General features: G+C 58.8%; 3 protein-coding genes across 5 annotated transcripts in view; 1 reads left to right on the top strand and 2 right to left on the bottom strand.

The window, feature by feature from the left end:
* Positions 1-1,835: 1,835 nt before the first annotated feature.
* LOC143825986 (monocarboxylate transporter 13-like) lies at positions 1,836-5,015 on the top strand. The gene is made up of 4 exons (XM_077314466.1): positions 1,836-2,274; positions 2,833-2,976; positions 3,096-3,863; positions 4,351-5,015. The coding sequence occupies exons 1-4, from the start codon at positions 2,067-2,069 to the stop codon at positions 4,560-4,562; spliced, it is 1,332 nt and encodes a 443-aa protein (XP_077170581.1). The 5' UTR covers positions 1,836-2,066; the 3' UTR covers positions 4,563-5,015.
* On the bottom strand, positions 4,994-10,836 carry SLC16A11 (solute carrier family 16 member 11). Of its 3 annotated transcripts, XM_077314465.1 has the most exons (6): positions 10,620-10,836; positions 10,200-10,437; positions 8,735-8,960; positions 8,211-8,354; positions 7,124-7,858; positions 4,994-5,621 (listed from the first exon to the last, which is right to left on the bottom strand). In XM_077314465.1, exons 3-6 carry the CDS (start codon positions 8,934-8,936, stop codon positions 5,395-5,397), a joined length of 1,308 nt encoding a protein of 435 aa, XP_077170580.1. In that variant the 5' UTR covers positions 8,937-8,960; positions 10,200-10,437; positions 10,620-10,836; the 3' UTR covers positions 4,994-5,394. The 3 variants fall into 3 exon arrangements, with proteins under 3 accessions (XP_077170580.1, XP_077170579.1, XP_077170578.1); XM_077314464.1 differs by having other exon boundaries at positions 10,200-10,836; XM_077314463.1 differs by lacking the exon at positions 10,200-10,437.
* A 208-nt stretch (positions 10,837-11,044) lies between these two features.
* The window catches only part of ACAP1 (ArfGAP with coiled-coil, ankyrin repeat and PH domains 1), a 14,597-nt gene continuing 12,419 nt past the window's right edge, over positions 11,045-13,222 (bottom strand). The window contains 4 exon segments of the mRNA XM_077314482.1: positions 11,045-11,879; positions 12,244-12,293; positions 12,677-12,787; positions 13,021-13,130. Coding sequence (XP_077170597.1) covers positions 11,773-11,879; positions 12,244-12,293; positions 12,677-12,787; positions 13,021-13,130 — 378 coding nt within the window. The 3' untranslated portion in view covers positions 11,045-11,772.

Raw genomic sequence — 13,222 nt, 5'->3', positions numbered from 1 at the left:
CCCAGTTATAAACCACGTTTTCAACGCTTTCCTCAGTGGCAACTATACAACACGGCCACCCATTTGAATTCCTCTGTACAAATCCTCAAGCAATTATGGCTGCTACAAAGTTGCTTGTAGCACTAGGCAAGTAACAGTCATTTTACGATATTCTCATTGGAAGCTTTATATACACAACCCCAAAGAATCACCAACGGAGGAGCAGAATTGCGAGGCCTGCCTGTTAACTGGGAGTGGCTTCAGCCAAGGGAATGCAGAGGGTGAGGGGGGCTAGGGGAGTCTTCCTACCTGGCTCATGTGGGCAGGGCCGGGAGTCCAGGGCTGAAGCAGCCGCGGGGTGCTGCCCTGACCCATATTTTGTAGCCCACCCTGGATTGGCCCTGTTGAAAACTTCCCCCTTTGCATATGGGGAGGGGGCATTGCTTTGGCCCCAGGTGACTTCTAAGAATGAGATGTGCCCTTGGATGACTTTGGGTACCTCTCAAAGATGTCTGCGCTGTATCCTTCGGATGGATGACAGGACGGATCATGGTGCCAACCTCCGGGTGAGAAAGCCGAGAAGCTCTGCCACCGAGCTTCTGTGTTTCCGGAGTGCGGATCACAGCGGGCCACTTAAAGCCTTTTATCCACCTGCTGCCCTATGCCAGGGAAACAGGAATCTTCTAATAAATCATGGCCCAATCGGTGGATGTCTAAATCTGTAGATTGGGGCCACACTGACCATGAACAGATAGTTCTGCAAACTTGGGGGCCCTCCCCCCGGGTTTGCAAGAAAAAGAAGAGGGGATTAATTTTTTTGCAAACCCGGGGGGAGGGACCCCAGTTTTGTAGAACTATCTGTTCATAGTCGGTGTGACCCCAATCTACAGATTTAGACATCCACCGATTGGGCCACGCTTTATTAGAAGATTCCTGTTTATTTAGATCTACTGAAACTATGCTGTTTCCTGTTCCCTCATGCCAGAGTCAGGAGCTGATTTTGCAGCAAAGGGAAGGAGATTTTCCTTATTCTGTTGCAATAACACATATGCAAAGTTTCTGCCAATCAACGCCTTAGGACGGCAGAGCTATTACCAGGAAGTCTGTGCTAACCCCAGATGCACAATTCTCTGGAACCTCTTGCACAATTCTCTGGAACATATCCTAATGACGCAGAGTGATTTGACTTAGCTCTCCTCTCTTTGATGCTCCCTACAGGTCCTGTGGGGAGCGCCCTCAGTACCTGCTATGGGGCACGCCCTGTCAGGATGGCTGGTGGGTTCCTCTCCAGGCTGGGGTTGCTGCTGGCCTCCTTCTCTGTCCACGTGACTCACCTGTACCTGAGCATTGGTCTGCTTGCCGGTGCCCACAGGGCATAGACCAAGCCCATGGCTTTGAGACCCACCCCGAATTTGCTTCCTATATATTATTGATATGTTCAGCAATCATTTTTTTTAACAAGCCTCCCCAAACATTATCATTAGTATTATCATTGCTTTTACTATATTTATTGCCCGCCCCTATCAGCAAAGCCGTCTCGCGGCAGGTGACATGTTTTGAGCCTGTGGGGGTGGGGAGGGAAGGCTCTGGGCCGCCTTCTGCCAGGCCAAAGTGGCCTCCCCAACTGCAGGCCACCCCTTGCTAAGCAGCTCAGCACAAAACCTGCCTTTCCCAGGCCCCACCCCCAGCCCCCCGGGATTTCCCACCCTAGAGCGCTGGCCATGGGGCGCTGGGTGGAGTCAGGTTCCGGAGAGGAGCGAAGTAGGTTGGAGGTTCAACCTGGGAAATGGGACACACCTGTAGACTTTGCCCCCAGATCTTGTGCTAAGAGGCCTTGGGGATGTGGGCCGACAAAGGCCTGTGGTTGGTCTTTCACCTCCTTTTCTCACCTCTCTCGGGAAGAGAAAGCAGCAGGAAAGGGGGTCCGGCTTCCTCCTTTTCTGCAGCTGCTGCCAAGGAGCACCTCGCCCCCTTGCAACGAGGAGAAGGCAGCTGTCTCTGGGGCAGAGCGGAGGAGCGATGTGAACAGCCCCACGGGGCACTCAGGGGCCCGCTGCTCAGAGGGGGTCTTTCCCAGCAAGACGACCATGCCGCCCCAGGGGCCCTCCGCTGAGCCTCCCGATGGGGGCTGGGGCTGGATGATCGTGTTGGCGGCTTTCCTGGAGACGGCCCTGGTCTTTGGGGTGATCCGATCTTTCGGGGTTTTCTTTGTGGAATTCATGGGTTATTTCGGGGAGCCGTCTACGGCCGTCTCTTGGATCTCCTCTGTTACCATGGCCACGCTGCTGTTCACCAGTGAGTATGCGACTCAAGGGCCTTTTGGTGCACAAATCCAAACGTAGGACTACACGGGTGGCTGAGATGCACTCGGCACATGCCCTGGAATACTCTCGCTCGTCTTATGTTGCATATTCCTGCAAGGTGCTGGGTGGGACTCAGCAGTCACCATCAGACTGGGGTGTGCGTCTCTTGTATAACCTTATTGTCTCTAATCTGGAGAACGGGGTTTGCGTCCCCTCTCCCCCCCCCATGTGTAGTCAGCTGCCTGATCTTGGGCCCATCACAGTTCTTTTTTGGGCTGTTCTTGGACAGCATTTCTCTCAGAGCTCTCTCAGCCCTCGTACCTCACAGGGGAGAGGGAAGTCCACCAAAACGCATCAGCCAATCAAATTTCTGGTCCCTCCCGCTTCCTAAAACACCTGGCAGGCACCAGGAAAGGTGTTCACAGGAGCCCTAGGGGCACCAAATTGGTGACCCTGTCCTGGGGTTCTCCTCCTAGTTCTCTTCCCACCCCAGCCTGGGCCCATGTGTGGGGAAGAGGTTTTGAGCCGCCCTCTTTGGTGCCCCCGACAGGTCCTCTGGCCAGCGCCCTGGCTGCGCAGTATGGTGAACGGCCCGTGGGGATGGTCGGTGGGTTTCTCTCGGGGCTGGGACTCTTCCTGGCCTCCTTCGCCACCAGCCTGCCTCAGCTCTACCTCTTCATTGGTCTCCTCACAGGTGAGCCAAGTCCTGTCTCCACAGAGCCACCCCCTTGTCCCAGCGGCCGGGGCATCTCTGGCTCAGTCTCTGGGGGGCTAGGGGTCCACGTTAACCCCTTTTCCTTCTGTGCCCTTCAGGTGCCGGGGGCACCCTCGTCTTCTCCCCCTCCCTGGCCTTGGTCGCTCGGTATTTCAAGCGGCGGCGCACCCTGGCCAACACGGCCGTGTTCTCCGGAGCGGGCATGGCTTCCCTGGCTTTCTCCCCCCTCTTCCAGCTCCTGGTGGAGTCCTACGGCTGGCGCGGGGCCCTCCTGCTCGTGTCCGGCATGGTCTTCCACCTGGTGGTGAGCGGGGCTCTCCTGCGGCCACTGCCCCTGGCCCCAAGGGATGCGGTGCGGCCTCCCCTGCCGGGGAGCCGATGGGGCCGGTGGGCCTCGCTCCTCGGGCTGCCTCTGCTCTGCCACCGACCCTTCGTGGTCTTCTGTGTCTCCGGAGTGCTCATCACCGCGGGCCACTTAATGCCTTTCATCCACCTGCTGCCCTATGCCAGGGAGACGGGCTTCGACGAATACCAAGCTGCCTCCCTGGTGTCTGTGGTGGGCATCGCCGATATCGTGGGTCGCATCGTGGCCGGCTGGCTGGCCAGTTGGGGCCCCCTGCGCCTCATCCACCACCTCAGCCTCTGGACCCTCCTGACGGGCGCCAGCGTGTTGGCGCTGCCCCTGGGGCACAATTACGCCCGGATGGTGGGCATCAGCGCCGGCTACGGGTTCCTGGCGAGCGCCATCATCCCCCTGAAGTTCTCCACTCTGACGGACATTGTGGGGCCAGACCAAATCATGGGGGCCATCGGGCTCATTAACCTGATGGAAGGCTTCGGGGCTCTGGCCGGGCCCCCGCTGTCGGGTAAGGAAGCGAGACGGGGCCGCTTCTGGGGGAGACCTCCAGGCAGGCCCAGCAGGAGGCTAGCTCAGGCACGGAGGAGCTGCCGGGACAAGAGGGAGGAGCCGTGGCAGAGGAAGAGCCTCTGCTTGCCTCGGAGGAGGTCCCGGGCTCAGTCCCCTGCAGCCTTCTGGGGAGGAAGGAGTCCTGCCTGGAGCCCTGGGGACCTGCTGCCCTTCGTGCCCTTGACCCCCCCCCCCCAAGGGCATGATGCAGTAGAAGGCAGGATGACACTGTGGCTCAGAAAGCCCCAGCCGAAAAGGACCAGGCAGCAGGTCGTGGGGAGCCCCAAAGCTCCAGGGTCGAATGGCGCATGGGGCATCATTCTGCAGCCAGGAAAGGGGGAAGGACCCCCGTCTCCCCTCCTCAGGGCCCCTCTGATCTGGGCTCCCCGTGGGGACGGAGGGATTGCTGCCCTGCAAGCCTTCTTTTGTCTTCTCCCCTTTTGCAGGCTGGATCCGGGACACGACCGGCAGCTACGTGGCTTCCTTCCAGGTTGCTGGCTCCATCCTCTTTGTGGCCGCCCTGGCTCTTGTGGCCGTGCCAGACTACCTCCCCTGCTTCCCCGCAGACAACCCCAAGGACGCCAAGCAGAGCGGGAGCCTTGCCCCCCAGAAGGTGGCGGCTTTGGGGCTGAGTGGAGCTGAGCCGCCCGAGGCCTAGCTTTGGAACTGGGGCCGGGGCTCTCCAGAGCAGAGGCTCCGGTCCATGGTTCCCCTCTCAGTCCATATAATCAAACCCTGGGGCAGGCGATGGCACAATCGTGGGCGGGGCCATGGCTCAGGGGAAGCGCCTCTGCTTTGTACGCCAAAGGTCCCGGCTTCAGTCCCCAGCAGCACCTCCAGCCGAAAGCACCAGGCAGGGGGTGACCTCTGCCTGAGCCCGGGAGAGCCAGGATCTTGACACCTGAATGCAGCTGCAAGGGAGGCGCTGTGGCCCAGCGGAAGAGACTCTGCTTGACATGCAGAAGGTCCCACATTGAATCCAGCTACAGGGGTCAGGCTCAAGACCAGAAGGGCAGAATTCCTCCTACAGAAAGCACTTCACAAAGAAAGGAGAGAGGGGCATGCAAAACACACACACACACAGGGAAATTAAACTGCTGCAAGACTCAAACGGGTTTTTATTTTCTTTTGTGTCTCTCTCTCTTTCTCTTTCCCCTTCAAGGCAATGACTCAGCCCAGCCCAGCCCAGCTTTGCTTCAGGTAGGGCTGCAGAATCAGACTCCAACAAGGAGCAGGTGAAGCCAAAGACTCTTGGGATGCCAACTTCCAGGTGGGACTGGGGATTGCCCAGAATTACAACAGAGACCAAGGGGGGGGGGCTGTAGAGAGCCTTCCCAGCTGCGGCCCCGATGCAGACCCTGGGACTCCTTCAGAGAAGCCACAGCCATTCAAGCCTAACTGAGAGAAAGTTGTAATGTCGAAGTCCTGAGTTCTTGGCTGGAGAAGGCCAGTTGCCACCACGGACAAGAACCCGCCACAGCCTTCGCATCTCATACGGCGGGACTCGTGCTGGTGAGAGCAGCAGGGGCTGAACACGGCACCAGCAGGACGTGGGGCTCCCCTTGGGCCCTGGGAGCCCTTGCCCCCTCGCCCCCACAGGCCCCGCAGCCAGCAAAAACTGACGGGAGGGCCAGGAAGACCAGGCTGGCGGAGAGGATGAAGGTCCCGCCCACCAGGAATGAGACCGTGAAGTTTCCTGTGACGTCTCGCAGGAAGCCTAGGAGGGAATCACAGGGCAGAGAGGAAGATGTTAGGGGACCTTTTTTTGGGGGGGGAGGGGGCTTAAAAATGGACTGGGACAACTTCTGCTAATAGCTATGTGGGTAAATGGAGCCTCCATGTTCAGAGGCAGTGTGCTCCTGACTGCCGGGCTGCTGGGGGCAGAGAACAGGGCCTGAAGGCCAACCAAAGAAGCCGCTGCTATTCGGATGGCCATTATGACCGAGGCAATGCTGAAGTCCATCGACTGTGCCTGGACTGTGGAAGGGCCATGGGTCTGGGGCGGAGCACCTGCTGGGCACGCAGAGGGTCCCCGGTTCAATCCCAGGCAGCATCTCCAGTTCAAAGGGCCAGGCAGGAGGGGACGGGGAAGACCTTTCTCTGCCAGAGACCCTGGAGACTGCTGACAGTCAGAGTAGACAGTACCGAGGGCCTGATTCAGTTTAGGGCGGCTCTTTCTGTGTGGAGGCTCACGTGGCTGGATCCAGCAGGGCTCCTCTTCTTACATCCTGGAGCTGGAGGGAGTCGGCGCCCAATCCAGCCGGAAGCCCCCCTGAGCCTCCCCCAGTGGGAGCTGCGCAAGGCCCTTCAGTGCTCCCCACCGCGGCCTTTTAGCTCTTCCCACTCTTTGACACACGCAGTGAGCATCGCTCACGCTAAGCCCTGCCCCATGCTGAGGGGCTGTTATCAAACCCGTCACAAACCGCTAAACACGCTTGGCTCCTCAGCACCGCCAGGCCCTTAAGGGACGAGAGATCCGTTCTGTCTGGTCATCCGGAAATGCCAGCTCTGGTGTCTCACCCCCTGCTGCCGACTTCGGCAAAGGGCCTTGGTAAGGCCTTAGATGCCAGCTCACCCATCCCGCGGCTCAGGTTTAGCAAACGTTACCCCAATTTGCAAAGGAGCCGAGGTCTTGTGAGGAGCCCTGGGGAATAAGGATACGCCCTGAACTGGGTGACCCGGGCTAACCCCCCCTCATCCCGTCTTGGAGGCAAAGTTGGGTCTGTCTTGCGTAGCGCTTGGATGGGAGACCTCCAAGGAAGTCCCGGTTGCCACGCGGAGGCTGGCCAGGGCAAACCTCCTCCTGGGTCACCATCAGTCAGCTGCGAATTGAAGAGCTTTCCACAACCACCAAAGGAGTCCCTGGAGTTGGAACCTGCAAGCTCTGCAGTGAGCATAAAAAAAATATCCAGCAGGGGGCATCAAAGCTTAGTTAGGCTGGGAACTTCCTGGAATTCTTCAAACCCTTTCCTGATTGGCTCGTGGGAAACTCCCTGCTCCTTTGAACACACTTCCTCCCTGCTTGCCTCCAGAACAGCAGTTGAACAAAAGAACGACTACAGGCAAGAGTTATAAGTTAGTCAGGTCTCTCCTCCTCCTATACGTGGCTGTTTCTCTTAATTAAAAAGACTATTTTATTCTTTAAAGAGCCTGATGCTTTGCTCCTCTTGCAAATTAAAACTCTGCCGACCCTTGGAAATCAGTGGGGGGGGCGCTTACCAGACAAGGGGGGTCCCAGCAGCCCTCCGACGCCCATCACCATCAGGCAGAGGCCGGTTGCATTCACGACTCGCGCAATGCCCACGATCTCCGGCAAGACCCCAAAGGCTACGGTGGCAAAGCTCCCGGCGCTGATGCCGTAGAGCAAAGCCAGGGCGAGGGAGTCTGCGTAGGAGGAGGCCAGCGGGAGCAGGAGGAGGCTCCCTCCTGTCAGGGAGTTCAGCAGCACCAGGAGACGAGCTGGAACGATGAGGCGACGGTCGGCAAAACAGCCAGCCAGCAGGCGGGCCAGGGCATCCGACAGAGCCGCGGCCGACACCAGGGTGGCCGCTTTGTAGGGGTCGAGGCCCAGCGCCCGCCCGAAAGGCTCCAGGTGCACGTAGGGGGTGAAGTATCCGGCCGCCAGCAGCGCAGTGCCGAAAGCAAAGGCCCCGAACCCTCGCTGGGCGAACAGCGGCCAGTCAAACAAGGACCCCGACTCCAGCCGGTCTCCGGGCAAGACCAGGGGGCGGAGGAGGGCCCCGCAGACCACCAGGTGGAGGACCAAGGCGGAGGTCACCAGGAAGGCCCCACGCCAGGCCAGGGACTCAGCCAAGAGCCGCAGGAGCGGGGAAAGCGCGAAGGAGGACAGGCCATTGCCCATCAGAGCCAGGCCCATGGCCACGGAGCGCCGGGAGGAGAAGTAGCGGGCCAGGGTGCCCATCACCGGGGCGAAGGACAAGGCCCAGCCGAAGCCTGCAGGGAGACAGAAGCGGGGAAGGAGCTGGACGGGGGAGGAGACACAAACACCAGAAGAACGGCACCAAAGGAGCACAGAAGCCTGCTGGAAAGGCCGATGCTGCAGATTCTCGGCCTTTGCTCCGAGGAACAGCAACTGTCTTGGTGTGATAGCCGAAGATTTGGCATATTGTCACCCAAGGCAGCACAGGAGTGCTGGGAGACACCCCTGGACTGGAAGGCCCTGTGTTACATACAAGGTTTTGCATCCCCCAGCTTGGCCACAGTCCAGCAGAGCTCTGTTCAACAGCTCCCGGTTTCCAGGGGCTGGGGGGGGGTGAGCGAGCGGGGTGGTGACTTCCCGACTCACCTGTCAGAAACCCCAAGGTGAGGTATAACTGGAGCAAGCTGGTGCTAAAGGAGGCCCAGAGAAGGCCCAGAGAGGAGAGGAAACCTCCAGCTGCCACCACCGGCCGGGATCCGTAACGCTTGCTGGCAGCTGTGCCGATTGGACCTGGGAGGGGACGGGAGAGAAGGTGGGTGGAGGGGCTGGCAGCACACCCAAGCCGCGAGGGGGGCCCCTCTGGCCACGCCCCCTCCCCTGAGTTTGCCTAAGTGGGCTCAGTCCGGAGTGAGAAGACCCAGGCAGGAAATTCCAGGCAGCAGGTGCCTCTGAGCCCCAAATCCTGACACTTTGCAGGCTGAGAAAGGGGCCGCTAACATCATTCTCTCCTCCCTCATTTCATTGTCACAACAACCCTGTGAAGTAGCCCAGGCTGGGAATGTGTGACTGGTGGACTTCCACAGCAGAGAGGGGACTTGTACCGGATTCAAGCAGCCGGACAAGTGACTCCCCCCGCCAGGCAGCCTGGGGGTCCCCAGCGCAACACTCACTGGCAAATTGCTCTGTCGCCAAGGCGATGGCGGTCACCCAGGACACCTGGGCAGCACTGGCATCAAAGGCCTCCACGAGGTCTTCAAAGAGGACGCCAAGGGACCGCAGGACCCCGTAGGTGAGGGAATTTGCAAGGAAGCCGGAGAGGACTATCAGCCAGCCCCAGCCCCCATCCGGGGGCTCTTCGAGGGTTAACGACATCACCAGGTGGGGAGGGGGGGACTCCTGGGCAAAGCAGGACACAAGGATGGGAGAGTTATACATGCTAAAACCAAGCTCACTTTTATCGCCCCAGGGGACTCCTTGAGTTCCCTGCAATCCCCTGTGGTCTCCAGGATGCCCCCAGGGCCAACCGGCTTCTCATTGGCATACCTTGGCAGCAGGACTAAGTTGGAGCCCAGGGGCCCCCGTGAGACCAACCCAAATTCCATGCAAGGGATTCAAGATATATGTTCTCACGCCTCCAATAAGACGCTTTTTGGTCTTTGTGGCGCCATCTAGAGGCTGACTGGGGAACAACACCACACCTGGCGCACGGGAGCCGCGTTTCGGAGCGCCTCCACAAGGGCAGGCTCAGGGTCAAGGCCCCAGAGGGCCGGGTTGGACCGGGGGAGGGGGTTTGTTGGGGACACGAGGCTGGAAAAGGCCTCACTCCACCTGACCTTCCAAAGGCAGAAGCGCTCTCTCAATGGCCTGCCCTAGACCGACCCCAAACACACGTGATCCCCAGATCTTGCCCCCCCAAGTTGGCTTAACCCTTCATGCCCTGTCCTGCAGGGGGCAGAAATGCAAGGGCCCAAAACTAGATGAGTCCTCCCCTTCTGGAGGAAAACAGGGCAGGCAGCCCCCCCCCCGCTGACCCACAAGCCCCCCCTGCAGGGGGGCACTTGCAGCCCCCACTTTCCCTGCAGACCCATGACTTTTATAGCTCCCCCCCAGTCCCAATGCCTACTCTGTACACCCCCCCCCAAAAAAAAAACTTGAGGTAAGCGTATCAATGACTTCAGTCCTTAATCCTGAGTCAAAGCGGAAAATTCAGAACCGGTTGGATCAGTAGGCCCTCCGTCTTTGCAACCCAACCCACCTGGGAAAATCTCATTTTGGGGTGGGGGGGGAGGGAGAAGTGGGGGAGTCCTGGGAAAAGGGCAGATTTGGAGGGTACGGGGGTGGGCCAGAGAACGGGGGGGGGGGGTTCTGGGCTCTAGCAGCGGAAGGGGGTTTTCTTAGGAAGCAGGATTAGACCCCCGGGCTTCACGTACTGGCAGTGGGGGGGGGGAGGTGAGCCCCACAATGGAGCAGTTGGGAGCTGCTGAAGGCAGGGGTCAAGCAGGTGAAGAAGGCAGACCTTGAGGATCCCCCTCCTGCACATCAGGCTGAGACGCCCACTCTTCTAGGGGAAGAGGGCTAAAAAAGACCCACTCAACCATTCCCGCCCCAACTCCTGCAGACCCCCGTCCCCTTTACCTGCCCCTTCAACAGCCGGGCCTCTTGAGGTGATGCCAGCAGAGGGGGGGTCTCCAGTGCCGGGACTCCCCTGCTGAAGCAGCACGTCAGGTGGCAGCCAAGGGGCACAAGGGAAAGCCCAGCCCGTCCACGCCCAATAGGCAGGCCAGCCAGCTTTTGTTCCCTGCAGGAGGCGGCTTTGGGGAGACCTCTTGTGACAGACAGAAACTCAGCAGGTGCAGCTCAGCCACCCACATAGCTGTATGCCAAAGGAGAAGCCCAACAGGTCAGAGCCCACCCGGCTGTTTCACCATTAAAATGTCATTTTAAGAAAATGCAGAAGGAACCTGCTCACTGGGAAGCTACTATTTCCTTCGGTGCCAAATGAAACTTAACCTCTAGCTCTGCTGGGGTAAAAGGGGGAGGTAAAGGCACAGCTACCTGTGAAATGAGATGACATGAGCTCCCATGAACACGTGCAGAGCATCCCCTCACCAGCACGGTAACAAGAACTGGGGGGACCTGATGGAAAAGTTGACGCTTGATCAGCAAAGAGCTGCATTTGAAGGCTGACTCATTCTGCATTTGCTTCATTTATTTCCTGCCTTTTCGCCCCAGAACATATAATCTCTGCCTCCTCTTTTCCAATTTATCCTCATAAGAACCCTGTGAGGTAGGCTAGACCAAGAGTCTCATTAGCCCAATCTACCTCACAGGGGTGGTGTGATAAGACTAGAGGAAGCATCCATCATATTAGCACTGTAAGCTGCTTGGGGAAAAAGGGACAGCAGAACAAGGGGAGAGATAAATCTGGGCAAGCAACCCCCGTCCCCTGCTGGGTGGGAGGCACTTTGGCTACACCTGGATTCAAGCAAACTTCTTTTAATAAAAGAGAATTCGATCCCGGAGGAGACCCCCAATCACACACAGGAAAGCAGGCAGCTGCCAGAAAGGAGTTGGCTTCAAGAGGGGGGGGGTCTTGTCTTTGCAGCAGCCTTTCCCCCTGGACTCCCTTTTGTCCGGCCCCTCCGGGGGGGGGGTGAGATGAGGAGGACAGGGTGGAAGTTCAGTCTAAAACGTGTGGAAAACTTTATTTGTCCAATTTCCCCCAGGATCCGAAATCTCTTCCTTCTCTCTGCAACATCGGTCGGGCATCTTTGCCCACATTTACACAGCCTCCTTAGGGCCCCGATCCACACCCTGTTGCTGCTGGTCGGGAGGGATCCCAGAGGGGATTATGGGCAAGGGAAGAAGCTGTGACCCAAAAGTTAATCTGCCAACGGAGCCATCAACAGCCAGAATTAAGCAGAGAGCCATAAATAAAATGCGTGTGTGTGTTGGGGGGGGGGGCACAGAGTCCCAAGCCAGGGGTTGGGAAAGCACAGTCCTTGGCTGGCAGGTGCCCCCTCCGCCCCATGGCCAGCCAGGTCCTTCTTCATGCGGCACAACGTCACTAAGACGGCTGCAGGGCCAAGGTCCTCCTTTGGGGGGTCCGGAGTCACGGCCTTCCTGCCCCCTGGCAGCCCACGGGCAGAGGCCGGCTCCCCCTCCCTCCCATTCCAGAAGCCCAGGGAAGGGTGTGGACTGTCTGGCATCACAAGGTGGTGAGTTTCAGGTTGTAGGTCTGCCGGTTCAGCTTGTCGGGGTCGTTGGAGGCCATGAGGGAAAAGTCGTGGAAGATGTCGAGGTAGGTCTCATCGCCTGGAGAAGGAGCAACAAGGAACAAGTCCCGTGACACCCCCCCCTCAACTAAGGCTCTCCAGAGCACTGAGACCCCCCCCCCCGACTGGGTGGGAAAGCAGCATATAAATGTTTTAAATAAGCCCCTTACGGAGAAATACATTTTCCCTATTCCCATTTTACTGAAGGGGAAACCGAGGCCAAAACAATTCCCGGTCCCTGCAGCCGTACCCCTGTCAGAGGGCAGAGAATTTGCACCCGTTCATGAATTTGCACCCATTCAGGAAGAGCAGAGCTTCAAGAGGGAGGGAGCCCCCCTCTCCCCCTCCCCAAAATGCCACCCCCTCCCTGCCTACATCCCACCCCCAGACCAAGCGGCACTCACCTGACTGGCCCTGAGCTAGCTCCACCTCACGCATCTTGGCCAAGCGGAGTCTTTGAGATGCCAAAGGGGTGGGGTGGGGAGAGAAGAGGAAGCCGTCATGGGACAAGACGGATGAACCCCGAACTCCCACCTCCAATCCAGCCCGGTCTCTCCCCCCTCCCCAGCCAGCTTCCCTCAGAGAAGATGGTTCAAGTCACGGAGGAGGGGGGCACAGGCTGAAGAAGGTTGGGGTAGACTGGATGACCTTTTCTTGCCCCTTACCCCACCTTTTTGGCCCTGTGCTCTTCAATATCTCCCCAGCCCAGAAGGGAGTCCAGGAGCCCCTAAGAGAGTTTGGGGAAGGGGCTTTCAAGGGTCAAGGCACCCTTGGGCAGACGTAACCGCAGAGTGGGTAGTAGGGATGGGGGGGAGGCAAGGAGGGGCTCTCTCTTACAAAGTCACGATGTCTGCATTGGCCGAATCGATGGCGATAGAGAGGGGGTCTTTCCCTTCCTCGTCCACCGCACTCATGTTGGCGCCCCGTTTGAGGAACAAGCAGGCCAGCCTAGCCGGGGGGAGAGAAACAGGCTCTGAACAGCCCCCTTCACGCCAGCCCTGAGGGCCACACCTGGAAAGAGCCTCATGTTCCTTATCGGGGCCATGTTTACAACAGCCCTGCAAGGCAGGACCAGAACCGCTGCTCTCATTCTGTCAGGGAGGACACTCCTGGCGCACTGCTCAAACCCAAGTCCTCCCACCGCCCATTCCACGCGGATCTCTCTCCCAGGAGGGACGTACCCAGTGTGGCCCAAGATGGTGGCATGGTGGAGGGGCCCTCGGCCCCTGTGGTCTGCCTGGTTGACGCTGGCCCCGTTCTGCAGCAAGAATTCGCAGGCCAGGAGGGAATTCTGGGGGAGAAGAAGTTTTGCAAGAAGCTGGTGGATGTCGGGGAGAGTTTGAAGCCGCCCGCAGGTTCCGTCCCCCTGCCGACCCCCCTCCC

Source organism: Paroedura picta, chromosome 16 (genome assembly GCF_049243985.1).
Source record: "Paroedura picta isolate Pp20150507F chromosome 16, Ppicta_v3.0, whole genome shotgun sequence".
In the NCBI taxonomy this organism is placed as follows: Eukaryota; Metazoa; Chordata; class Lepidosauria; order Squamata; family Gekkonidae; genus Paroedura; species Paroedura picta.
This window is presented reverse-complemented; position numbering and strand designations above follow the sequence as displayed.

What these genes read in the sequence shown, in the direction of transcription:
- SLC16A11 (XM_077314463.1), bottom strand. Translation starts at nt 10,772, where the DNA reads ATGAAGCAAATGCAGAATGAGTCAGCCTTCAAATGCAGCTCTTTGCTG. An exon ending in CATGTCATCTCATTTCACAG is followed by an intron (nt 8,961 to 10,619) that starts GTAGCTGTGCCT and finishes TGCTTTGCCCAG; the next exon opens with GAGTCCCCCCCTCCCCACCT. An exon ending in GGCGACAGAGCAATTTGCCA is followed by an intron (nt 8,355 to 8,734) that starts GTGAGTGTTGCG and finishes GTCCCCTCCCAG; the next exon opens with GTCCAATCGGCACAGCTGCC.
- LOC143825986 (XM_077314466.1), top strand. Translation starts at nt 2,067, where the DNA reads ATGCCGCCCCAGGGGCCCTCCGCTGAGCCTCCCGATGGGGGCTGGGGC. An exon ending in CTTCATTGGTCTCCTCACAG is followed by an intron (nt 2,977 to 3,095) that starts GTGAGCCAAGTC and finishes TGTGCCCTTCAG; the next exon opens with GTGCCGGGGGCACCCTCGTC. An exon ending in GGCCGGGCCCCCGCTGTCGG is followed by an intron (nt 3,864 to 4,350) that starts GTAAGGAAGCGA and finishes CCCCTTTTGCAG; the next exon opens with GCTGGATCCGGGACACGACC.